Source organism: Ailuropoda melanoleuca, chromosome 5, assembly GCF_002007445.2.
Source record: "Ailuropoda melanoleuca isolate Jingjing chromosome 5, ASM200744v2, whole genome shotgun sequence".
In the NCBI taxonomy this organism is placed as follows: domain Eukaryota; kingdom Metazoa; phylum Chordata; class Mammalia; order Carnivora; family Ursidae; genus Ailuropoda; species Ailuropoda melanoleuca.
This window is the reverse complement of record NC_048222.1, coordinates 103,105,777-103,132,278: the sequence shown is the minus strand read 5'-3', so window position 1 is coordinate 103,132,278 and position 26,502 is coordinate 103,105,777. Positions and strand designations below refer to the sequence as shown.

The 26,502-nt window shown below is 35.3% G+C and overlaps 1 protein-coding gene across 8 annotated transcripts in view; it reads left to right on the top strand.

Annotated features, from left to right (window-relative positions):
- Nucleotides 1-26,502, top strand: part of ARFIP1 (ADP ribosylation factor interacting protein 1) — a 111,357-nt gene that overhangs the window by 51,777 nt on the left and 33,078 nt on the right. For 5 of the 8 annotated variants that reach the window (XM_011235716.3, XM_034661519.1, XM_034661518.1 and 2 more), the window contains 5 exons: nt 2,664-2,772; nt 7,624-7,719; nt 9,292-9,404; nt 17,308-17,529; nt 25,112-25,269. In XM_011235716.3, the coding sequence (XP_011234018.1) occupies nt 2,664-2,772; nt 7,624-7,719; nt 9,292-9,404; nt 17,308-17,529; nt 25,112-25,269 (698 nt within the window). The remainder of the gene's footprint in view (nt 1-2,663; nt 2,773-7,623; nt 7,720-9,291; nt 9,405-17,307; nt 17,530-25,111; nt 25,270-26,502) is intronic. The other 3 variants (XM_034661521.1, XM_034661520.1, XM_011235730.3) reach the window with 3 other exon arrangements.

Sequence of the window (26,502 nt, the reverse complement as noted above, 5' to 3'; positions counted from 1 at the left end):
TCCTTTCAACAGATTCATTTATTCATTCGACAAATTTTAGTGAACATCTGTATCTCAGGCACTATTTCAGGTGCTAAACATATAGCAGTAAACAAAATAGGCAACATCCCTGCTTTCATGAAGCTTACAGTATACGGAGAGAAGAGAAAAATAAACACAAATACTGAGTGATACCTGCTGTGAGAATACAACAGTAAGCAGAATAAGGAGTTCCATTGGGAGGTTGTGAGAGTTGCTATTTTATTTTATTTTTAAAGATTTATTAATTTATTTTAGATAGAGAGTGGGGGGAGGAGGGACAGAGGGAGAGAATTTTAAGCAGACTCTCTGCTGAGTGTGAAACCCAAAGCAGGGCTCAATCCCATGACCCTGATATCACGACCTGAGCCAAAACCAAGAGTTGGACGCTTAACCGACTGAGCCACCCAGGTTCCCCTAGAGTTGCTATTTTATACATTTTTGGGGGAAAGCCTCTCGGACTAAAGGAGCAAGCCATGTAAATATCTGGTAAGAAAGCATTCTGGGGGAAAAAAACCAGGAAGCACAGGGCTCTGAAAGATAGGTTTATTGTTTTTGAAGTAACTGTGTTGCTGTAGGGCTGAGGCTGGTAGAAGATGAAGTCAAATCATGTAATGCCTTGAGAACATTTAACAGTCTGGGTTTTCTTCGAGTGAGATGGGAGACTATTGGAGAGTTTTTGCATGTGGGATAATTTTGGGATGTGTGGATTTAGAGGTGTGTGTCTTGGATAGAAGCAGGGAGACCAATTAAAAGGCTCTTGGAGTAATCCAGTTGAAATATGGTGCTAGTTTAGACCAGAATGGTAGCAGTGGAAGTGGTCAGAATTGGTTTGATCCTGGATATATTTTGAGAGTAGATCTGATAGAATCTGCTAATGGTGTGGATGTGGACATAAAGAGAATCAAAGATAATTCCTAAGATTTCGGCAAAGATTTTGGTAGTAGAGATGCTGTTAACTAAAAGGAGTGAAAATATAGGTAGTATTATTTTGTTTTGTCTGTGGGGAGTTGGGGATTTACTGTGGAATCGTTCAGTTTTGGACACATTGTTTGAGATGCGTATTTAATTTCCGAGTCAAAATAAGTATGTGATCAGATATATTGGAGTTAAAGAGGGAGGCCCAGGTAAGACACCTAAATTTGGAAATAGATGGTTTTTAAAGCCGGAAGAATCAATTAGATCACCCAAGAAGTGGCTATAGGAGAAAAAGTCCTCTAACTGAACCCTGGGGCACAGAATTTGGAGGCTGGGGAGATGAGGAGGAATCAGCAAAGGAGACGGTAGAACGTTAACAGATGATGTAAGAGGAAAGTCAAGAGTATCTGAAACTAGCTGGGGTTGAAAGTATAACAAGGAGAGAACATAAAATTATCCATGTCAAATACTGTTTGATAAATGATAAATTTGATTACTCAAATGCTGTTTGATAAGAATTGACTTCATTAGTTACTAATTCAGGGTCCACCATATCAATCAAACAATTGCCTAGGCAAAATTAATGAGCTTCTCAAGAAAAACCCTTCTCAACACTTGCCAGTTATATATCTGTTAAATTTAGACTTTGCTGGGGAGCCTCAGTGGTTCAGTCAGTTAAGTGTCCGACTCTTGTTTTCAGCTCAGGTGGTGATCTCATGAAATCAAGCCCTGTTGTCAGGCTCCATGCAGAGTCTGCTTAAGATTCTCTCTCTCCCTCTGCCCCTCCCCTCTTTTTTTCTCTCTCAAATAAATAAATAAATAAATAAATAAATAAAATCTTTTTAAAAATTTAGACTTTGCCAATTAGAAAATTTAAAATGTTAGTCCTGAGTTTTCAGATTATAACTGTACATTATGTGTGATGTGGTACCATAATAAGAAAGGATTTCAAAGACATATTTTTGTTTTAGTGCATCATTCATCATTATTGTTGGAAACCAGTGGAATCCATTCATAGGCTCTGAGTATGAAAATTGGGTAATTCCTCATATCCAAGCCGGAGGAAAGAAAGGACTTTTGGAAATCTGTGTTTCTTAGCTTTCTTTTTTTTTTTTTTAAACTATAAGACGGAATATGGAATATTATATTTATTACAGCTAAGTTCTAATTAGAAGCTAATTTGCAGTTGAGGCTGACTAATATCAGTGTTTAACATAAATTTAAATAGCAGAAAATTTCCTTTACCTCTCCCTGATTGAAATCCAGGAAGCCTTGCTTACCTAGCTAACCTTGAAATCAAAGGAAAATTAATATTGCAAGTAAATGATTTGTTTATCCTGACCATTAGCCAGGCTCATCATGATTGTATCAGACATCAGTTTTTACATAATGAACAGACTTTTTGGTCATCTTAATTCTGTTATTTAAAATGATTTTTCTGATGTATCAGTAGCTTAGGAATTTGAAAATTGAAGTTTATCATCTGCTTGATGCTTAGTTCTAGAATAATAGAAGTATTTTGTATTTGACATACACCATACCTCTTAATAGCAAATCTTGCTGAGTTTGCTGCTGTTTGTACATTATAGAATGCCATAACAGCATTCTCTACATAGTAGAGAAAAAGATAGTTTTAAGTTGTGGGTAAAAGGACACCATTATGCTGAACTGCCATGTGGTGTGAGATATTTTATGAAGATTTTCTCTTTTATTCAAATGTTGCCAAGGATTTGAAGCGTTCATTACCAGCTGGACTTGGCCTCTCAGAAACCCAAATTACATCTCATGGCTTTGACAGTACCAAAGAGGGGGTTATTGAAGCAGGAGCATTTCAAGGTAAGAGCCCACATATTTTTAAAGATGGCTGGGGTGGAGGATGGGAGAAATCCATCAAAAGCTACCTTTATCAATAAAGCATAATAAAGTCTTTTGATTCTGTGATAAAACACTGATTTTATAAGCATAGTTTTTTCTCTTCAATTTAAATAATTTAGGAATTGTTTTAGTAGTCTTCTTTATATAAATAGATCAATATGCATAATTTCACTGATTATTAAAGAATTGGTTTTAAAATACTAAAGTAAAAACTGAAAAATTATATCAAAAATGCAGATTTAAATTATTTTAGCTTTTAACTACAAAATTTACAACTATAAATCAGTATTTTATATAAATACGTATTTCCTATTTCAAAGCAATTAGAAAAATAACTTTTATTTTTCCTATTATACATTCTGTCTAAGAGGTCTCCCAAGGCCACCCTTAGATTCAGTAATTTGCTGAGAGTACTCACAGGCTCAGTGTATAGTCATACTCATGACAATGATTATTACAGGGAAAGTATACCAAACACAATTAGCAAGGGCAAACGATGCCTGAGGCAGTCTGGCAAAACTAGGCATAACTTGCAAAGGTCTTCTCTCACAGGACATTAGACAGCAGTCATTAATTATGCTTAATTCCCCCAGCAAACTATGGCAACATGTATGAACTATTACGAACCAGGGAGGCTCGTTAGAGCCTCGGTGCCCAGAGTCTTCATTGGAGATTGCTTGTATAGGCACCCTCTGCCTAGCATGTATCAACATTCCAGACTCCCAGAAGGAAGATATAGTATAAACCACATTGTTTGTATAAACATTTTAGGCGTAGTGAACCAGTCTTACCATCCTAGGAATGGAGGGAATCTTCCCAAATTTAAGTTTCCAGATGTCAACCAAGAGCCAATTGTGTAAGCTGGTCTCTTTAAGGATAAACAGACCTGCTATGTTAACTCTTTTCTGCACACATTTCATATATAGGTCTATTTTTAATATAAGGAAAAAGTGTCCTTTTAATGCTCTTGCATATAATAACCTTTTTCAAGTGTTTTTTCATGTTCATGTGAGTGAAAGTAAAACCATGTAAACATTTGGATATAAAAAATGAATTGTTTTCTTTCTTTAGCTATAGTTAAAATAGTTATATTTGATGTTCAATGAAGTATATTAATTTTAACACTTCATTATAATTTAATAAAATGAAAAAAAAACCCTCTGTGACTTTGCTATCCTTAGCCCTCTTATAGATAATAGTATTCTGTATTTTTATTATACTAATAGCTAATACTTGATTCAAAAACAACTTATATTTTGAAATATATTCTTTCCTAAATGGATCTTGCAAATAAGCATTTAAAATAATCCAGAATAACAACCTCTGCTGTAGGCTATAAAATGAATGGGCTATCTAGTGACATCATTTTTTTCCCCTTTTCATCCTTAGGTTCGGAAAAATAAAACCATAGAAAGGTAGCATACGTGTCAGTATCTCAGTTACTATGTAGCATTCTAGCATATCTTATCTAGGGGATACTTTTGATTTTGAAAGGGTTGACTGAGTGCCTAAAATTATGAGTGCTTAAAGAAGGATAAAAGGCTTGCATAATGTGACACCATTTTTGGACATCACCAATTTCCAAGTTTAAATGTCAATAGAGAATTAAGAAATGCTTTTACTATTTAGATGTTTTAAGTATTCTCAATGAAATTATTTAACTGATATTTGGTTTAATCTTTTTCCCCTTAAGTAGAATAGTAGTATACAATGATTGAAATCAACTGACCATTATAAACTGTTGTGCATAAGCATGGAAATGCGTTAAGGTTCACTTGCTTATTGGTATATCCTAGTCCTTCAAAGTGGAATAAAAAATATGTTTCATGATAATGGCAGTAATTTATGTCTCTGAATTGGCTTTATATAATTCTTTAAACGTAAGCTACATTGTTGATCAGTGTATTAAAAAGAATCATTCTGCCATATGCAGATTAGTTAAGCATTTATTAGAAAGGTGTAGTTTTTTTTTTTTTCAGAAAGTTGTAGTTGTTTTAAGTATCTTTGTTTTAAAGGATTTACAGGTAAATTGGAATGAACATGAGAAAAAACAACATGATTAAAATTTATGAAATTGGTCTTGTGAAAGAAATGTTAAAGGAGTTGGGGCAGTTTTAGCTCTCCGGAAAAATGACTGAATAATAACTTAATAATGACTTTATTACTTGAACAGTTGCTTCAAGAAAAGTATTAACCATTTACTTTTCCATCTCTAGAGCGAATTTAGGAGAACTTATACTAAAGTTTAGCCTACCAACAGCAAATAATGAAATCTACCTAACAAATACATTGCAAAATTAATAATAGTGGAAATCATGAATAAATCAAAGCTCATTAGAGTGAAGTATACTTGATACTTTAGTTTTGTTTTAGTGGGGTGTTGATCATTACCTGCATATATGCATATTACTAGATTCCTGTTATTGAGGTGAAATGGAGCTAATTCCTCAAATTTAGTCAATAAGCAAGATTTTAGATTTTTAAGAATTATTTTTTATTGGATATTAGAATTGGAATGATTGTAGTAACTAATTTAGTCTAAATTAGTGGTTTAAAGGGTTGAAGATAAAGAGAGGTGATAATTACCTGTGAAAGGAGAAGGCTGAAGTACCCAGTTACCAGAGCAACATGTCTTTTGCTATTTTAGTTTGGAAGGTTCTGTATCATTTATTATATATATTTTACAACATCTCCCTCTGTGTCATGGGGTTGTTTCTTACGCAGGATTAATAAACAGTAATAGCTAGAACAACAGAGCTCTGTTCCTGGGATCATCAAGAAGTGGAATTACAGTAGTCGTTTTTTTTGTTTTTTTTTTTTTAACACTTGCTTCTATAACAGAAACCCTTGTGTCTTGGATAATAGAGATAGTCTTTGTTTAAAATGGTGATTGGATTGGATAACCTATTAAAATGCCTTCCAACTCAATAAGTAACTTACGGATTGGTGTTTTCTGTATTGAATTTAATAATGGAGTTTTAGGGTGTGAATTCAGAGCATCTGAGCCTCTGATAAGCTGTTTTAACCCCTCTGGGTTTTATTTCTCCTATGGTTTAATGTCAGACTTAGTCGATTTCTGTCATCCCTTCTTGTTTTAAATTTTATAGTTCAACAGATTTAAAGAGATAATTATCTCTCACTTTGAAAGATATTGCCAGTCTATTTAGGTCTATTGTATGTTTGGATTTTAATGTTAGATCTAGTTCAAATTAAGGTTTTCATAATATTAAAACTGGTAACTGTTTCTCCATCAGAACTGAGTATATCTGGGATATAACCAATTATTACTAACTCTAAGAAATTTGATCTTGATTTCTGTCCTTTTAGAATATTTTAATTATAAATTTGATTCATTGTATGATTTCTAGGGAACTGGGAGAGAATGTAGTTGAAATAAAAGTATCTTACAGACTTGAAAATATTCTTAGCTGAATGTGGAAGGATCTTAAGTTTTTCAGCTTTTTATTATCATTCCCTTAAAGATGTACAGACTTCAGAATTTAAAATAAAGAAAGCAATTGAAGTTATATGGTTTTCTTTGGTTTAGTGCTGGACATTAGAACAATGTTGGATAGTCAGTTTTCTCACTTTGTAGATAACTAAGGCTCAGAGATGTTAATTAATTTGCTAGGACATTCCTGATACTCTGGTTCAAATGCAGAGTTAAGAATTTAAAATTCAGTTGTGTTTCATTCAAAATTTGTTTTTTTCTATGATTCTCAAACTTAACAGTTGAGTTTGAGAATAATCTGAGTGGCTTTTAAAAAACCACAAATGCCTAATGTACAGCATAGTGACCATAATTAATAATACTGTATTGTATACTTGAAATTTGCTAATAGAATAGATCTCATGTAACCATGGGAAAGTAACCAAAAGAAGTGATGAGTTTGTGGTAATCATTTCACAATATATACATATATCAAAACATCACACTGTACACCTGAAATATATACAGATTTTTTTGTTTAATAAATAAAAACAATTGAATCAAAAAGGTAAAATGGGGGGGGCGGAACCAACCTACAGATACCTACTGATGACCAGCAGATCTCGTGGAGCTTCCTGGCTATGTTTTAAAAGCTCCATTCTTCCGCTTAATTAGAATAACACTCTATGTCAGCACTTCTCAAACTTCAGAATACATACAGATCACCTAAGGATCTTGTGAAAATGCAGTTCTAGTTCAGTAGGTCTAGGACAGGGCCTGAGTTTTTGCACTTTTAATGAGCTCTCAGGTGAAATTCCTGATACCGGTCCCTTGCATCCATACTATGAGTAGCAGTGATCTACACTATGTGCTATTGGGTTTATGTTGTGAAATTTTGAACTACAATTCCTGTGAACGCTGTGACTCGTTCACATTTTGTGAATTCTAATTATAATTTTGATACATTACTACATACCTTTGTTTATCTACTTAAAGAGCTTTCCTTTGAAGTAGGTGTAGCGGGTTATAAAATATTTACTTAAGCTTTAAATTGTTCAGCTGTGGAACTTTAATCACATTCTGTTAATTGATTTGGAAATAGCAGAGTCCAGGTCAAGTCCTGTTTAGACGTGATCTTGCCTAGTTTCTTATACGCATTTTGTTTGGTGTCAACAGTTCCATGAAAAGTTTATACAAGAACTCTGCCTGGTCGCATCCATTTAATTTTTTTTCCGTTCCTTCAAGAAAGCAAATATATTCATTCCAGTTTTTAACCCTAGTTTTTGAATATTTTAAGGGCAATGTCAGTAAACCGATATTCAAAATATGCAATATGTAGAGGAGAAAAAGGATTTTCACAGTTAAATGTCTGCCCTTTCCAGGTTCCCCAGCACCACCATTGCCATCTGTTATGTCTCCTAGCAGGGTTGCAGCTAGTCGACTGGCTCAACAAGGAAGTGATTTAATTGTTCCTGCAGGTATTCACTGCACTGATTGGATAAAGCCCTTCTTGCTACTTCTGAAACTAAACTAATTCACTCAGTTTCATAATCCCTTGCTTTATGTTCTTAGGTGTGTGTAATTCTAGCTTTTTTGGGTGGCTGCTTCTTTTTAACAATAACGGAAATAATCTTTCTAGGCATACCTATTTTTCTGGCTTTTCAGCGTTGTTAACTATATATCTTAAACCTGAAATTTAATTCACTTTAAGATTGATAAACATTGTAAAATTGGATTCATTTTAAATCATGCTTTCTTAGCTCTGGAAAATGTAGATTCACTTATTTGATCCCCTCAGCTTTGCAGCTCTGCTCTCTGTTCTCAGTTAAACAAAAAAGGAGCCTTCAACAATTGGGTTGTTCATTATTTGGAACGGGTCAAGTAGAAAATGTTGTATCTTCCTATTTTCAACCACAGTTTACAGATAGCTTGCAGATTGCAACAATATGATATGTAATTTGTCAGTTATGCCCAGTGAAAAACACTTGGGGAAAATGCATTTTTTTGCATTGAATTCACTCTATACTTCAATATTGCTGGACTACAAAAACAGGAAAAAGTTGAACTACATACTCCTTTTAACATATAAAATGTTAACATTCTGTATTTTGTTTCTATGAGAATTTTGTAAATTTTAAATGTATTTGATTTTCTATTCCATTCTTGACCTTAAATTGTGGTAAATTTGTGGCAAGGGCTGGTCTGATTATAGGAGTAAGTGAGAAAAGAAATTTTTGCTCTGACTTTAAAGACCATGTTTTAGAACTTTTTCTCTTCTCCTTATTTCATTGTTCTTTTTAAATTATTATAAAGTTTTTATTCTAAGTCATTATCATAGGTGTTTAACTTTTTTCTTTGAAAAATATTTTACTGTAGAAACTCTATAGGTGTAGAGTTGCTTTTATGTCATAATTTCTTAATGATTGGAGCAATACATTGTCAGGGCTTTATACTGCCTTTATTAATTGTGGCTCTTTGCAGGAGGGTGGGTGGTCTCTTAAAAAAAAAAAAGGTACAGTGTAGGTCTTGTTTTAGCCTAGCCTTTCATACTGGTGGTAAGATATTTTTAATGACTATTTGAAATTTGAATTATATTTTCAAATCCTCCAAAATTACAGTAACCTCTGTTTTGTTGCTCTGTTCTACATCGTATGTTGAAGGGAGAACACAGTAAAGAGTACATAACCTTTCCAGATTTTTACTGACACAGTGTTTTTTAGGGTCATTAGGTTATAAGATTAATTGTAGAAATTTTGTTTTCCAGAAGTAAAGAGCTAATTTAGAAAAGAAGGCTGGTTGCAGCATTTTTTTTAAGACGATAGACAAAGCACAAAGTGTTTGTGTTTAATTGGCAGAAATATTTTTTAAGTGTTTAGAAATTGTCCGCATTGATTCCTGAAAGTTCTAGTCCTTAACTGTGTGGAAACCTTTTTATTTTTAAATGCATAAGTAGTTTAATTTGAATAGCATCAATGGTTTGATGTTTTTTCCCCTACTTGTCTTTATTTTTGTCTTCTGTTTGTGTTTTGTCTTCTGTTATGATGATGCAGGTGGCCAGAGAACACAGACCAAAAGTGGACCAGTTATTCTAGCAGATGAAATAAAAAATCCTGCAATGGAAAAGTTAGAGCTTGTTAGAAAATGGAGTCTAAACACCTACAAGGTTTGTATTTTTTTAATGTTTCCACCCTAACTGGCTCTAAGAATTTTCATTTATATGTTGTTCACATTATTATTGGCAATTATATGAATATATAGTAGAGAATAATGCCATCTAACTATAAAAATACAATTAGAAAATGAAGTAATTTGTTTTATTGATCTCTGCATAAATGTAGTTTAAAAAGTCAGTAGCAAAGGAGTAAAAAAGGTGCAGAAATGCTTATTAATTGATTGCACATAGTTGAAAGAAGAAATATATTGCCTTGGAATATGTTTGCCTGTAGAACTGCTATAGACATGTCTATCCCTACCTCCTCTTTTTGATACTTTATTGCAACTGAATGTCAAAGAGGTGTAGTCATTTTTCTGAGTTGGAATGCTCTGATCTTATTGTAATAATTAAGCATTAAATGTACAGACAGCACCACATAGCAGATGAGTTGAACTTCAAAATTTATTGATGTTGTTACTTGCATTGCCTCAGAGTAATTGGTGGCTATTTTTTTGTATGGTCTCTGTAAAACAAATAAGCAAATTATTTAATCTGTAGTATATTTGATGTATTACAAATAGTTCAAGCCACAAATCCACTTAGTACCTTTGAATCCTAATAGAGACAAAACAGTAGAATTTAAAGAACAGTTAGGGGGGCGCCTGGGTGGCACAGCGGTTAAGCGTCTGCCTTCGGCTCAGGGCGTGATCCCGGTGTTATGGGATCGAGCCACATCAGGCTCCTCTGCTATGAGCCTGCTTCTTCCTCTCCCACTCCCCCTGCTTGTGTTCCCTCTCTCGCTGGCTCTCTCTATCCCTGTCAAATAAATAAATAAAATCTTAAAAAAAAAAAAAAAAAAGAACAGTTAGGGGTGCTTGGGTGGCTCAGTTAAGTGGCCGACTCTTGATTTCAGCTCAGGTCATGATCTGGGGGTGGTGAGATCGAGCCCCATGTCAGGCTCTGTGTTCAGTGTGCAGTCTGCTTGAGATTCACTTCTTCTCCCTTTGTCCCTCCCCCTGCTCACACTCATGCTCTCTCTCTCTCTCAAATAAATAAATAATCTTTTTTAAAAAATAGTTGAAAGAACAGTTAAGTGGATGAAAAAAACCCTAGCTACTCAAGTTAGATATTTGTGAATTATTTGTGGGTGTAGTGGTTTGTAAGTCAGTAATTGTCTATATTTTTATACAGAGTACATGTCTCTTATGTGTCTTCTCAGGAGTAATAGAGAAGTGAATTTATTCTTTCAGTTAATACTTTTAAAATATCTGAAATCATCTACAAAAGTACAGGTTTCCTTAAGATGATAAAAGTGCCCCGAGACATGTTCATGAATCTTTCCAAAAATTCTTTACCTCATGCCAGTGTAGCCCTGAGAAATGCCAGTGGGAGTCGTCAAACATTGATGCCAGCATAAACTGTTCTCATTCAGGACATTGTTTAATTATTGCTCCTTTGTTATCAATGATGCAGATTCTCTCTTTCCATGTATTGTTTTTGCCTTTTGTATTCCCTCATATCACAAAAATTCGCCCAGATAGCCAAATTTCTACTTCATCTTCTCATCGATGCCACGTATCTATTATCATTAAATGGACTTTGCCTCCTTACTATTGTTTGACTTTATCCCTTTTTCTCCATTGCAGCTTTCGCAGCCATAGTCCATGTCTTTGTTACTCTCACACTACTGAAATAGCTTCTTGACAAAATCTCTTAGACTGCATATTCTGCGCTGCCTGATATGGTTCAGTCTTGCTTGATATTGTTCAGTTGATCCCCATTGTCTTTCAAATGGTGTGGATCTGACCCATCTACCTTGCCAACATTATCCCCTGTTGCTCCTCTCTCCCACCAGTGGATCCAGTGATCCATACCAAATTATCCAGAGATTTCCTAAACAAACTGTGCTTTCTCACATGTCTGTAACTTTGTTCATGAGACTGTATCTGCCCACTGCTTGGAATTCCTCTTTTTGCTCCCTTTCACTTATTTGTCTTTCATACCAAACTGAGCTCCATTTGTTTATTAAATTTATTTATTTAACCATTCCTTTGTACATTATTTATGAAATTGCCTCTAACTAGTAACATTCTGCGATCACACGTTGAAACCTAAAGAATACAGGCCTTAGCAGTGCCTGTCGGGCTCAGTTGGTAGAGCATGCAACTCTTGATCTTGGGGTCATGAGTTCAAGCCCCACGTTGGCTGTAAAGATTACTTTTAAAAAAATAAATAAATAGGGATGCCTGAATGGCTAAGTTGGTTAAGTGTCTGCCTTCGGCTGAGGTCAGGGTTGTGGGATCAAGCCCCATGTCGGGTTCCCTGCTCACTGGAGAGTCTGCTTCTCCCTTTCCCTCTGCCCTTCCTGGCACTCGTTTTCTTTCTCTCTCTCTCTCTCTCAAATTAATTAATTAATTAAATATTTCTTAAAATAATGAATAAAATAAAAATAAAAAAAATAAATAAATAAATAAATAAATAGGGATGCCTGAATGGCTAAGTTGGTTAAGTGTCTGCCTTCGGCTGAGGTCAGGGTTGTGGGATCAAGCCCCATGTCGGGTTCCCTGCTCACTGGAGAGTCTGCTTCTCCCTTTCCCTCTGCCCTTCCTGGCACTCGTTTTCTTTCTCTCTCTCTCTCTCTCAAATTAATTAATTAATTAAATATTTCTTAAAATAATGAATAAAAATAACTACCACCCTAAAAAAAAATAACAGGCCTTATTTCTGAACCATGTCCTAGTAATTACCAATTACAAAATTTAAGATTTTGTTCATTTGAGCCTTGTGTCCTTTAGTTCATGTTTCCTTCATTCCTTTTTTTCCTATATGCTTATTATCTGTTCCCCATTTTTTGTCTTTTTCTTTTATAATAATTCTAAGTTGAATCATTATTAAGATTCTATATTTATCTCTTATATTAACATACCACATTCAGCCTTTTTGTAAGTTTGGGTTAATGAGTGGGTTAATGAGTGATCAGCCTTTAAAAAATGTTGCACACGTGGCATAATACTATATGAAGGAGATATCGTTCTCCTCAGAATGTTTATTTTTAACTGAAAATTTTTTTCATCAGAGCTTAACTGGGAAATTGCAGCCTAAATGAGAAGAGCGGGGCACCTGGCTCGCTCAGTCAGAGCTCGCAACTCTTGATCTTGGGGTTGTGAGTTCAACCCCTGTGTTGGACCTAGAGCTTACTTTAAAAAAAATTAGGCATGCCTGGGTGGCTCGTAGCCTGCTCTTGATTTTGGCTCAAGTCATGATCTTGGAGTCCTGGGATTGGGCCTCCCGTTGGGCTCTGCACTCAGTGGGAAGTCTGCTTGAGGATTCTCTCTCTCCTCTCCCTCTTGCATGTACTCTCTCTCCCTCTTTCTCTCTCTCAAATCTTTAAAAAAAAATTTTAAGTGTATTTATACTTTAAAAAAATAAATAAACAGGGGCACCTGGGTGACTCAGTTGTTAAGCCTCTGCTTTTGGCTCAGGTCATGATCCTGGGGTCCTGGGATCAAGCCCCACATTGGGCTCCCTGCTCAGCAGGGAGGCTGCTTCTCCCTCTGTCTGCTGCTCTGCCTGTTGTGCTCTCTCTCTCTGTCAAATAAATAAATAAAAACCTTAAATAAATAAACAAACAAACAGAAGAGAGAAAGAATGTTCTAACTTAGATGATTTTAATGGAGTTTATAGGCCGTGTGTCTGGGCTGGCATATGCTTCTCAACCGAAACAAGCTCAGAGTAAAATGACTTATTGGGTCTCCTTGACTCTGTTCTTATGGCTCTTTTACCTTTTCATTCCAAATTATGGGCTGTATAGGACATTCATTGTCATTTGGATAATCCTTCAAGTATAGATTTTGATTTGGTTGATTTAGGTCTGTACTCGTTACCCATTTTACTGTTGAGCAACTTGATTCTAGCTAGAACTTTGATCTATTTCTTGGTCTTCAGTTCTTGCATGGTTTTCTGCCTTTAATCTCTCTCTGTTTCTCTTCTCTAGCAAACACTGAATAATTCTGGGGAAGATTCATGAGCATGTTTCAGGGCACTTTTATCATCTTAAGAAAACCTGTACTTTTATAGATGATTAAAGGTCATATTTTAGAAGTATTAACTGAAAAAATAAATTTACTTCTGTATTACTCTTGAGAAGAGACATGTGCTCTGTATAAAAATATAGACAGTTCCTGGGGCGCCTGGGTGGCTCTGTCGATAAACATCTGCCTTCGGCTCAGGGCATGATCCTGGAGTCCTGGGATCAAACCCTGCAAGGGGCTCTCTGCTCTGCTAGGAAGCCTGCTTCTCCCTTTCCCACTCCCCTTACTTGTGTTCCCTCTATTGCTGGCTATCTCTCTGTCTGTCAAATAAATAAATAAAATCTTTAAAATATATATATAAAGTATATATAGAGAGAGAGACAATTCCTGACTTACAAACCACTACACCCACAAACACTTACAAACCACTACACCCACAAATATAGAGAGTGTTAGCCAGTGCTCTGACTTGAGTAGCTAGGGTTTTCATCTACTTAACTGTTCTTTAAATTCCACTGTCTTGTCCCTGTTAAGATTCAAAAGTACTAAGCGGATTTGTGGCTTGAGCTATTTGTAATACTTCAATCAATTACTTAAAGGCTTTTCCTCACAGAGACTATTTAGCACTTTTTTATTGGTTGTTAATTTGGGCTCTAAGAACAGGCTGGTGATTTAAACCAAATATATAATGGGAACTATTTTAAGTTTAGGCTCTGATATATCAGTAAGTATTGTTAAATATTATTTTAATCTACCTGATTTTATTCATAAATTTTGAATCCAAAATTTATTTATTTTCTTATTTATTCTCATCCGCAGGAATTCTCACCCCCAAAAATAAAATACATTAAAAAAAAATTTTTTTTTAAATAGAGTAGGGGCACCTGGCTGTCTCGGTCAGTGGAACATGCAATTCTTGATCTCTGGGTTGTAAGTTTGAGCCCCACGTTGGGTGTAGAGATTACTTAAAAATAAAAAAAAATTAGAAAAAATCTTATAAAAAAAGAAAAAAGAATAGAGTACTTTTAGAAGTCCATCCTATTATTATTATTTTATTTAAGAATAATCTTAGTTTCAGCATTCAGAGCTATTCGGCCTATTTCCCAAACATTAAATACTTTCATTAGATGTTTAAGAATTTGCTGTCGGTATTCACACCTTATTTAATTAATCTTTGTTGCCTGTAAGCCAATATCTTTTAAACTTTCATTCTTGTTTTTCTTATCGTATTGCCGTATTCATTTACTGGTTGACCTATTCCGCTTGTTCAGTTTCTGGTATTTTCTTTTTTTTTTTTTTTTTAAGATTTTATTTATTTATGCGACAGAGATAGAGACAGCCAGTGAGAGAGGGAACACAAGTAGAGGGAGTGGGAGAGGAAGAAGCAGGCTCATAGCAGAGGAGCCTGATATGGGGCTCGATCCCATAATGCCGGGATCACGCCCTGAGCCGAAGGCTCAGATGCTTAACCGCCGTGCCACCCAGGTGCCCCTCTGGTATTTTCTTTTATGCTCCCTTCTTTCCTATCCTTCACCCTTAATAACTCTTTAGTATCTGTCAGCTTTTGCCATGAAATTATTCTTTTCCTTGCACTTTTTGGTATTCACAGAAAAAGTTCTTGATGCTATTTAAATACTGAGAGTGTACAGTGACTATCTTATAAATTCATGACCTGTACAATGGTGATTCATAGTTATTTTTTTGTACAGTGTTTATCACTTTATTATATGCACTGTCCCCCAAGTAGGAAATCTACATAGAGCAGTAATTTACTTTTGCTTCTTCCTGTCCCTTTAACCTTGCTCCATTTGTCTTATGATCAGAATGGGTTCTTAATTTATAAGTATGGAATACTGAACAGGACTGTCAGCTCATTGTAAGTCATCTGCATTTTCAGCAAAGTAGGCTATCTGGAATCCTCTCACTTCCAGATTACTTGGATTGTCCTTAAGAGTGTACATTATCTGTATCAAAATACAAGGTGGGAAAGATCCGTTTCAAAACTTGTTTCCAGTGTCAAGATTTTAACATGCTTCATAATCAATATTGCCTTATGCTCCTTCTGCCTTGCCTTCCTGGAAACAAAAAACATTCCCTCATTAAACCTTTGACCCCACTGTCTGCTTGTAACCATTATTTCTGGGAAAAAATGGCCACTTAGACAACGGTAGGCATTTCTTTCATTTTGCCCGGTCTGCCAAGTTTCTTCAGTGAATTCTAGCTTCTTGACTTTCAACAGACTATTTTATCTGGGTTGCTATGAAAGGTACCATATGTTTTGGCTTTCAAATGGAATAAATCTCTGATAATATTGCATAGGAAAACTCCTGGTGTGGATAAAAAGGGGTACATTTCCTTTATCTTATTACCATTTCAGGTATTATTTCTTGCTAATGTTTCCCTCGTTAAAATGATAAAGTCTTCAGTTAACCTTTTCTCTTGATGTGATTTTCATCTCCTAAGGCTGTATGTGTTCGTATGTTTTCTGTAGAAATAATTTTATCTCTCTTCTGTGAGTTTAGTCTCTCACCTTTCCTATCATTTTCTATGTAGTTAATTTCTCTACCTTTTAAAAAAGGAACTTAATTTTTAAATGTTTTTTCACAAAGATCCTTAATTGATGAGAATAGAGAATATGTCAGGGAATTCATTTCGGTTTTAAATAGAAAAACATGAGTAGTATATAATATACTAATATTGGATAACTATGCATTTATATGTATTGACAAGGAAAAATCTCAAGATATTTGGTCATAGGAAAGATAAGATACTATGTATAGCATAGCACAGTCTCATTTTTACTTGAAAAATATTATATATGTGAGAATAGAGCTTTAAGGAAGAGTCTAGACTATCCATCAGACTGTTAATAGTAGTTCTTTGTTATTTAGTGGGATTAAGGGAAGGAAGAGGAAATTCACCTTTTATTTCATTCATTATTTTAATTTTTGGAATAGATGGCAATTCTGTAACCAAAACTGTGAAAGAAAAGATAAAAGAGCAAATTTGCAAATTTAAAAAAATTGCCATATTTATTACTTTTTTAGAATGTTTTAACTTTAAATGATGAAGAGTATGTTAATGCCCTATATATAGGTTACTCTCAAAATTCATTATTGAGTAGTGAAGTTGCTTATAATTTTTTAATTGTTAACAGAAATTTCCTCTATCATTATTTCTGGGCCAGGACAGAATAACAATTTAATACTATTCTTTCTGGACAGAAGTAAAAATTCAGGAATCTCTCATCTCTACTTCTTTCTCTTTTTCCTCCTTCCCTCCCTCTCTCTCTCTCTCTCTCCCTTCCTTCCCCTTCCTCTCTCCCACCCTTGCCACCCCTCATCTTAACTCTTTCTCCTTTCTCTCTTCCCTTTATTCCTCCTGCGCGCGCATGCGTGCGCGCGCACACACACTCACACACACACACACACACACACACATTTAAGAGGAAGATAGAAGGAAAAAAAGTATTTGAAAACAATAGGGAAATAGAATTTTGGTATGCTTATTATTCCTATATAACAGCCCATTCACATTCTTACATCGATGCCAGGTCTCTCCGTTGTTGTAAATAATCTACACAAGTATGCTAAGCCTGAAATACGATTATGTGAGGAAGCTCATCTAGTAGTATATAAATTAGCTCTCTCTAAGTCTTAAAACTTCCTCTGATTAGTTATAGTTATTAGATATGTCTGGTAAGTTTATTTTGAACCTTGATGAACTTCTAAGTTGGCTGACAGTTTTCAGTTTTTTAAGGGTATATGCCAAAAATGGTAAATGCCAAATGCTGTAGCATTTGTACTTTGGATCGCTATATTATTCTTTTCTCTTTTGTTCTTTTTTTCCTTCCTAAACAAAGTGCATCTTTCCACTTTTAGTGCACTCGACAAATTATCTCTGAGAAGCTAGGCCGTGGATCAAGAACTGTGGACCTTGAACTTGAAGCTCAGATTGATATATTAAGAGATAACAAGAAAAAATATGAAAATATTTTAAGACTGGCTCAGACATTGTCAACTCAGCTTTTCCAGATGGTGCATACCCAAAGGCAGCTTGGAGATGCATTTGCTGACCTGAGTTTGAAGTCACTAGAACTCCATGTAAGATTATTTTAAATAACTGTTGGAGAGTGTGGAGGAGGAGAATGGCAATAGTATTCTAAAATGTAATTTGTTACATTTCTGATTTATTTAACTCTTAATAAATTCGGAATTGGTGTTCTTTTAAGATATTCCATGTAATTTTTAAGAAGGCCCAAATGATTGGAGATGTCAGCTGGAGGTTTCAGGAGAAGGGAACTTGGTTAGGACAAAGGAAAAGGAAAGTACTCAGCCTTCCTGAGTCTAGGAAAATCATAGCTGTGTGTATGTGAGCTTGGGGAAAAGCAAATTCAGGTACCTGTTGAAAATCTCTTAGCTATTCTCCAGGTGTCTTGAACAAATAGTAACTTGCTTCACTGGATTCATGATCTTGTACTGAAATCATTAATATAAATTGTGAGCTTTAAAAATTAAGAATTTTAGAATAATTATAAAATTATTTTTCTGCCTGTATCTCTATAAAGTATTCAGCAAAGCATTCCTAAGATATGGTGTCTTAAGTGACTTCTTTGATGTCTTTTTTTTTCTTTTTTTCCTCACCTGAAGCCAAAAGGTGAAATCCCTTGCATATAGACTTTTTAACTTGAAGAGTTAGATAATTTAGAGCATTAAATTATTTAATAATATCTAGAATCTTGGAAAAGAAAGTTTGGCTAGAGATGGCAATATATCTCATAATAGTGAAGAATACTTAGATTCAATTCTGAGTCACTAGATATACAAAAGAACTAATCTAATATTTGGGAAATTGATTAATCATAACAACTGTAGTTATTGAGTGTCCACAATTTCGGTGTAATGGGCTAGATGCTTTATAGCCATTATATCATGTAATTTATCTAACAATCCTACAAGAAATGTTATCCCTATTTTATGAATGAGGAGAACTAAAGCCAAGAGAGGTTGGGTAATATTTATAAAACGTAGAGCTGTGGGGCACCTGGGTAGCTCAGTAGGTTGAGCATCCGACTCTTGCTTTTGGCTCAGGTCATGATCTCAGAGTCGTGGGACAGAGCTGGTATCGGGCTCCGAGCGCACAGCCACGAGACTGCTTAACCCTCCCCCTGCTCATGCATGTGCCTGTGTGCACGCGCACACTTGCTCGCGGGCTTGCTCTCTCTCAAATAAATAAATAAATAAAATCTTTTTCTAAAAAAGGTAGAGCTGAAAATTATATATACTTTATATATATAATTTATTTATGTTTTATATATACAAACATACACATGGATTTGCTTTGATTTTATAGCCAAGGACATGTACAGACAGTGAGGACAGGAGGGGGCAGCTCTGGGTGGGCCTCGCCTGGGCGTGTGCTCAGGAAGGAGCTACACCAGACTTGTCTATGTTTCTCCATGATCTCTTGCTTTCTCTTTAAGTGGAATCTTTAGAGAGAAAAATCCCCACAGTATGGAAAGAGTTAGCTAGGGTATAGAGTCTGGGGAAATGTTGCAGCAGTATTATCAGTGATGTTGCACTCAGTAGACCCTGTTAAATTATAATAGTTAATACAGATTGGGGATTTACAATATGCCAGATACTGTTCTAAGTGGTTTATATATGTATTAGCTCATTTAATGTTCAGTCTTAGCTAGGAGGTACTTTCGTTATCTTTTCTAGATGTCAAATCCTTTTTTTTTTTTTTTTTGAACAGAACTGAGAGGTTAATCGTCAGTATTCAAGTCTGTTAGACCCAGTTTTAGTTTTTGAGTTTCTTATTTGCACAGCTCTAACCCTTTGTAAGGATTGATAGTTCATGAGTTTTATTCCAATGAGAAAATTTACTTACTTTTTTTAACAGAGTACAACTTTTTTTAAAAGATATTTTATTAATTTGAGAGATTGAGAGAGAACATGATGGCGGGGGGCAGAGGGAGAAGCAGGCTCTCCACTGAGCAGGGAGCAGGACGCAGGGTTTGATTCCAGAACCCCAGGATCATGACCTGAGCTGGGCAGACGCTTAACCAACTGAGCCACCCAGGCACCCCCAGAATACAACTTTTTATCTTGCAACTGCCATATGGGTCCGTTGGGAATCAAAGACACGGTATGGGATTTTAATAATCTTAAAACGTTTTGCTATTTCATCATCTTAGGAATTATTTCATCATTACACATCTGTTATTTCCAACCATGTTAAAAATTACTAAGATGATAAGAAAACAAAAGAATGATGGCATCACCTAAAAAAATAATAGGTAAATACTCTTTGTAGTCTTTTTTTTAATGTTTATGCAACGTAGTTAAAAATTTAGAATTTTTTATTTTTTGCCCATATAATGGCAAAGAGAAGACAGTACCTGTTTCACAGTTATTAGACAAAATCAGAAGATGACTGCAGAGAGTCAGCAGTATTGACTCAGCAGTGGTGGCAAAATAGTTAATACAAGTGAAATCCCAGTCTGAGTCTTTTGATGATGATTTCTTAGGTGAATTTTCTTAAATTCAAGAGTCCATGAATTTTTAAGGACAGAAAGGAAATATGGTACTGTATTAGTCAAGTTCTGTAGACAAACAACCAAAAGGATATGTAGATACAGAGAGATGTATTTTAAGAGATTGGTTCACAGGATTTTGGAGTCTTGGTACATGTAAAACCTGTGGGGTAGGCTGGCAGACTAGAGACTCAAGGAGAGCTGTAGTTCGAGTGAAAAGGCAGTCTGTTAGCAGAATTCCTTTTTGCTACAGGGAATTCAGTCTTTTTTCTGTTAAGGTCTTCAGTTGATTGGATGAGGCCCACTGCCATTATGGAGGGCAGTCTGCTTTACTCACACTCCACCAATTTAAATATTAATCTCATTCAAAAAACACCTGCACTGAAATATCCAGAGTAATGTTTGACCAAAATCTGGACATCATGGCCTAGCCAAGTTGGCATGTAAAATTAATCATCACAGGTATTTTTATCTAGTTAGTCATTCAATAGGCACAAGTCCATCATGCAACATTTTTTTTAAAGATTCTATTTAGTCATTTTAGAGAGAGAGCACACACGTGTGCACACGCAAGCACACACAAGTGTGGGGAAGGGCAGAGGGAGAGGGACAGGCAGACTCCGTGCTTAGTGCAGAGCCTAACTCAGGGCTCAGTGCCACGACCCTGAGATCATGACCTGAGCCAAAATCAAGAATCAGATGCTTAATCAACTGAGCCACCCAGGCGCCCCCGTGCAACATTTTTCAACAAGAATTTGGACTATCCTATTTTGCTAAAAAGACATACTATATTATTTTATGATGACTTATACACCAAAATATACTTGATATAATTTGTTAGTGAATGAATGCTAAAGGCAAATGTGTATGCAGAAGTGATTTGAAGGAAATAATGTAAGAAATAGAAAATTTATTGTATTGAACATTCTAATCAGTGTTTATAAATATAAAAATAAGGTCAAACTAGAACCTACTGGAGACTGTTTGAAATTTGGAGTCAGTATTTACAGCATCGATGTTTTTGTATCAGTATTTTCCAGAGAAGCGAAACTGGTAGAAGATAGGTACCTAATACACACACACACACACACACACACACACACACACACACACACACACACACACATATATTTATTTTAAGGCATTGACTCCCACAGTTGTGGGGCTTGGCAAGTCTGAAATACGAAGGGTAGGTCAATAGTCTAGAAACCGAGGCCAGATTTCTAATGTTACTGTCTTAAGGCCGAATTCTTCTCCAGGAAACCTCAGTCTTTGCTCTGAAGGTCTTCATCTGGTTGAATGAAGTCCACCCACACATTCTGGAGGATAATCTCTTTAAAGTCAACTTTAAATCATATCTATAATGTTTATCATTGCAAATGTTAATCACATCTACAAAATCTGTATCTTCATAGCAACATCTAGACTGGGTATATGACCAAACAACTGGTCACTTTGGTCTAATCAAGTTGACATATAAAATTAACCATCAAAGTCTACCCTTTGTCAGTTTAGCAGCACTTAAACACATATCCTTAAACCATACTTAATCTCCAAATAAAGGCAATAGCAAAGTCTTACTTTCACCTAACATGACATAACTATTCATACTATCTGTCAAAGACAGACTAGCGTTTTCCCCAAAGAGGATGCAAAGTCCTTGAGTGACATTCACTTTTTCCCTTGGTATCCTGTAAGCTAAATACTATGATGTAAAGTTAGTAATATATCTTACGTTGTAGGCTAAGGGGATAAGAGAGGGAAGAAAACAAAGTTATTTGCTTTATACATACACACACATATTGATAACAAAATAAGGAGGAAATATTCATAACAATGATAGTCTTCATTTCTACAGATGGTCACAAGGTCTTAGCTTCTTCTGCTACCCATTCCATACTGCACTGACTGTCGGCTAGCACCTCAGCCTATCAGTTCGTTGCCTGGTTGGGTGACCCAAACCTTCATTCCTAAAGCGTCCCGGCCATTAGTAGTCCTTACTGAAATGGGTTACTGACGTTTTCCATTGACATTAATCACAGGGCATGGTAGAAGTACTAGGAGATGCCCTAAGAGGTTGCCTATATTCTAGGCGTACTCTTCCTTAGCAGTCCAGTTTCCTTTCGCTTGGTCAACAGGATCAGTCACACAAGCCAGCAAAGTAACTCTCTTTGCCTATTGATTCTTTTTGAGAAAAAGTTCATAGTGCAGTGATGAAGAGCTGGTGTCCACTTCCTCCTGCCTTATGATACATTAACTGAGACGCACTATCAGCACTTAGCACAAGTATGGCAGATAGTGGCACTGAATAAAATATGGCAGTTATGATAGCTGTTTTGGGATTGTGGCTTTTGGAAGTTGAGGAAGAATTTGAAGATTAGTCAGTTCTTTCATTTTCTGGAGAAACAACCAGTATCCAGCAATAGAAAAGCAAATCTCCTGAAACTTTTTTGAATGCCTGTCACCTGTCAGAAACTTTAAGCAAGTTATCTCATTATACTTCCCTATCAAACTTGTAAGAGAATTATCTTCATATTATTACTAAGAAATTGACAAAGAGTTTAATAAAACAGATAAATCCAGTCAGTAGCACAATCAAGATAGAATTCCCAAGCTGTTTGAATTCCCAAATTTTTACCATTTTATCACATGAGTCTCACTCCCAGTTCTGTTAAAGCATGGCACCTCACCTCATTAAATTGTTTTTTCTCAATTTAGAAGGTAACATCTACATCAAGATTAGAAAAGTTCACGTAACCCATATTATTGTCAATTATCAGTGAGTTACCTGTGAGTCTAATTTTTTATTGCTCTGTATTGTTTAATTTAACTGACTTGTTATTAATTAGGTAATAATTTATAGTACTAAAACTGAATGTTTTAGATCCAGTCAGATGTTTCTGTTATTTAGTCCTAATGTAGAAGTTTAAGGGGAAATAGTGGTCACTTACACCTGGTAAGTGTGTGTAAATGATACAGGAGCTGCTAAAGAGAAAAAAAATTCTAATGTTTTGAAACTTTGTTCTCTCTCTGTATCTCAAGCAGATACTGAGATTAAGAAATTAATTATATTGGCTTTCCCTGTTCAGTGGCAGAGTAGAACCACAGCCCTGTTCTTCATGTATATATCCTTTGGTTACTTTATATTTAGTTTATTTGTAATTGCTAAGGCAGTTTATAATATGTAAAATGTCCCTGTCCAACCAAAAATACTAAAACAACTTATCAACTAAATGAAGTTTATGAATCATGTATTATTTTCAGTGCCAAAAAAGCATATTTAATTATGTATTTCTTATAATGCATATACATATGTATATTCATTTCTTTCTGGTGTCCCAGTTATTTTATATCTTTTACATACTATGTCTCCTGTACCTTACTATAAAAAAATCTTTATTATTCTAGCCAGTTAAGTTTAAATTATACATTAAAGTCTTAAGTTTTATAATTTCTTCATAGAATTACAGATGGGATTTATATTCGTGAAACAGTGGCAATTTGCTCTTCCTGTCTGCTTTGAATTTAGGCCTGTTTCTTCATTGTAAATATACTATTTCAAATTCTGCTATACAACTTTTCAATCTGCTATTTCATCTTACTATGCTGTGGGGTTTTGTTTTTTTGTTTTTTTTAGTAGAAGAGTAACCTTCTAGGTTGTATAGCTCTCCCTTTGGCTAATTAGGACTTGTGGCATTTTCAGTGTTAATAATGTGAATTTGTGGATATTGAGAATTTTTAGAAGTAAACAACAGTGTTAGGGTGCCTGGGTGGCTCAGTTGGTTGAGTGTCAGACTCTTGATTTCGGCTCAGGTCATGATTTCTCAGGGTCTTGGGATGGAGCCCCAGGTCAGGCTCCATTCTCAGCAGGCAGTCAGCTTGAGATTCTTTCTCCCCTTCTCCCTCTGCCCCTCACCTGACTTGTGCACCTGTGTGCTCTCTCCCAAATACATAAATCTTCTCTACTTTTTAAAAGATTTTATTTATTTATTTGAGAGAGACCGAGCAAGAGAGAGCAAGTGTAGGGGGGAGGGGCAGAGGGAGAGGGAGAAGCAGACTCTCTGCTGAGCAGGGTGCCTGATGCGGGGCTGGATCCCAGGACTCAGGATCATTACCCAGGCTGAAGGCAGACACTCAACTGACTGAACCACCCAGGCGCCCCTCAAATACATAAATCTTAAGGAAAAAAAAAAAAAGAGTTACATGGATGTCTCAAAGGAAAATGCTTTTAGCACCATAAAATTAACTTTAATTTCCTGCTATTTATTAATTATTAGATATTTTATCACCTAGAAATTTAATTATATCTATAGCACTAGCATTAAACTTGCATTTTCTAAGATTTTATTTAATTTCATATTATATTTTTTTCAGCTGAAATTGTTTCATAATAAACTTCAGAATTCTCAAATTGAATGATGTATCTTACAACAAGCTATGATCAAATTTTTTCTTGTTCAGATGTGTCCTGGTAATCTGTTAAAGCTTTCCAGTCTTTCACTACTGTAAGTTTAGAGTTAATACTTGCCATGAAGGAGTCACATGTAATGTTTTCAATCCAAGACTCAGTTTATTCAGAGCAAATGAGCTCGAAGTGAGTGTTGAGTGATCCTTCCCCAGCTGTGCACCTATGTAGACCTGAGTTTGGGAGTCAACTAGTCACTGAGTTTACAAAGAAATGTGCATTGTTAATATTTATGCACTGAGAGGATTATGTCAAAACACAAAAATTGCAGTCTGTCTTATGTCTGAAAGTTTTAGTCAATTGTTAACCTAATTTGGTTGTGAAAGTTATAGTTTCTCTGATTAATAATCTGCTATGTTTTTCTCTTAACAGCTGTGCTTACAGTATAAGAAAAACAAAACATGGAAATGAAAATATTCTTTCTAGTACAAAGTAGTTTAACTTTTTAAAATTATTTAATTCTAGCTATACATCTGAGCTGATGACAGTTTCGGTTTACTGCACTTTTTTGGTAATTATATAGCTAGCTATGATTTAGATTTGTTCATTTAAACATTAAAAGAAGAAAACTTCTATAGCTAAATATTTTAAATCAAATATTTTCCCATTAGTGATGCATTTGAGATTTTTTTTGTCACATTCACTAGTAAGTGGCTATGTTAAGGTGATGTTTTTGTTTTAGGAAGAATTTGGCTACAACGCAGATACCCAGAAGCTACTGGCTAAAAATGGAGAGACTCTTCTTGGAGCCATTAATTTTTTCATTGCCAGTGTGAACACTTTGGTGAATAAAACAATTGAGGATACATTAATGACTGTGAAACAATATGAAAGTGCCAGGTAGGTATAAATTTTCATTATATTGTCTGTTTACAGATGGTACATAATTCAGTTAAGATTTTAGATTGCATATGCTAGAAATCAACTCTGGCTAATATGGACAGAAAAAGAATGCAGTAGAAGATGATAGGCTAGCCCATAGAACTAAGAGAAAGGCAGGAGAACAGATTCTGGAAACAAGCAGGAATCAAAATCAAGATAATGCCTCAGACAAATATAAGTAGGATCCTGATGCTGGGTACCTCTGGTACTTGATGTTGCCACAGCTACCGTAAGTCATTTCTAACAGGCCCCTGAATATTTTGCTTCATTGCCTAGAGAGTGTCTGAGCCTTGGTCATGTGCCCAACCCTACCTGTTAGAGAATAGGGAGGCAGAGGATCTCCTAGTTCAGCTTCCTTAGAAAAGGATAGGACCTTGTGTTCTACTAGGTAGTTACTAGATGCCCTCTATAATCTGGCCTTCGGCCTCTCTTCATTCTTATTACTGCTGCTTCCCAGTAGAAGCAGTACAATAGCCAGACTTACAGTTTCACTTCCTCTTCAATATACAAATTCATTTCTGCTTCCATGATTTTATGTTGTGGATGCCAACATCCTAGCCTTCCACTTATCTAGGTTATAATCAGCTCCAGACTCTCGTATTTTACCTTTTACATATTTTCATAACTGTTCATAATGCAGTGTTTTCATATATTTTATACACACACACACGTACAGTCATCATTAATTTCTCTATCTCATAATCATCCTGTTAGGTAAGCTAAGTATATTTTAACAGAATAGCAATAGCATTTTCAGCTTTTGATTCCAGGCCCAATTTTTCTCATTCCATTCTGATTTACTTTGAGTGTTTTTTTTCCTCTGAACACTTGAAATCCTTATTTCCTGTTATACTTTTTATAGCATAGTTGAGGATAAGTACAAACTGTACCTTTTAGAAGTATAACTTTATGTTTTGGCCCCATACCCTACTTTAATGATATGAGAAAATGGCTATGAAAACTCTAAACTCTTCTCTAGTTTTTGAGTGCTTCTTAAGTATATATTTCCTTATGCTTCACATAAGTAAAAGCCCTTGGAAAGTTAACTTTTAATCTTTTCACAAGAAGAGATGCTTCTGTGTTGTTCTGTGTTTGTAATTTTAGGTTTAGCATTAACATGTGGTTCTTAATGACTTGGAAATGAAGGTCGTGATAAATAGCTGTGGGTTGTTTGTTAGGAGAAGGGTGGAG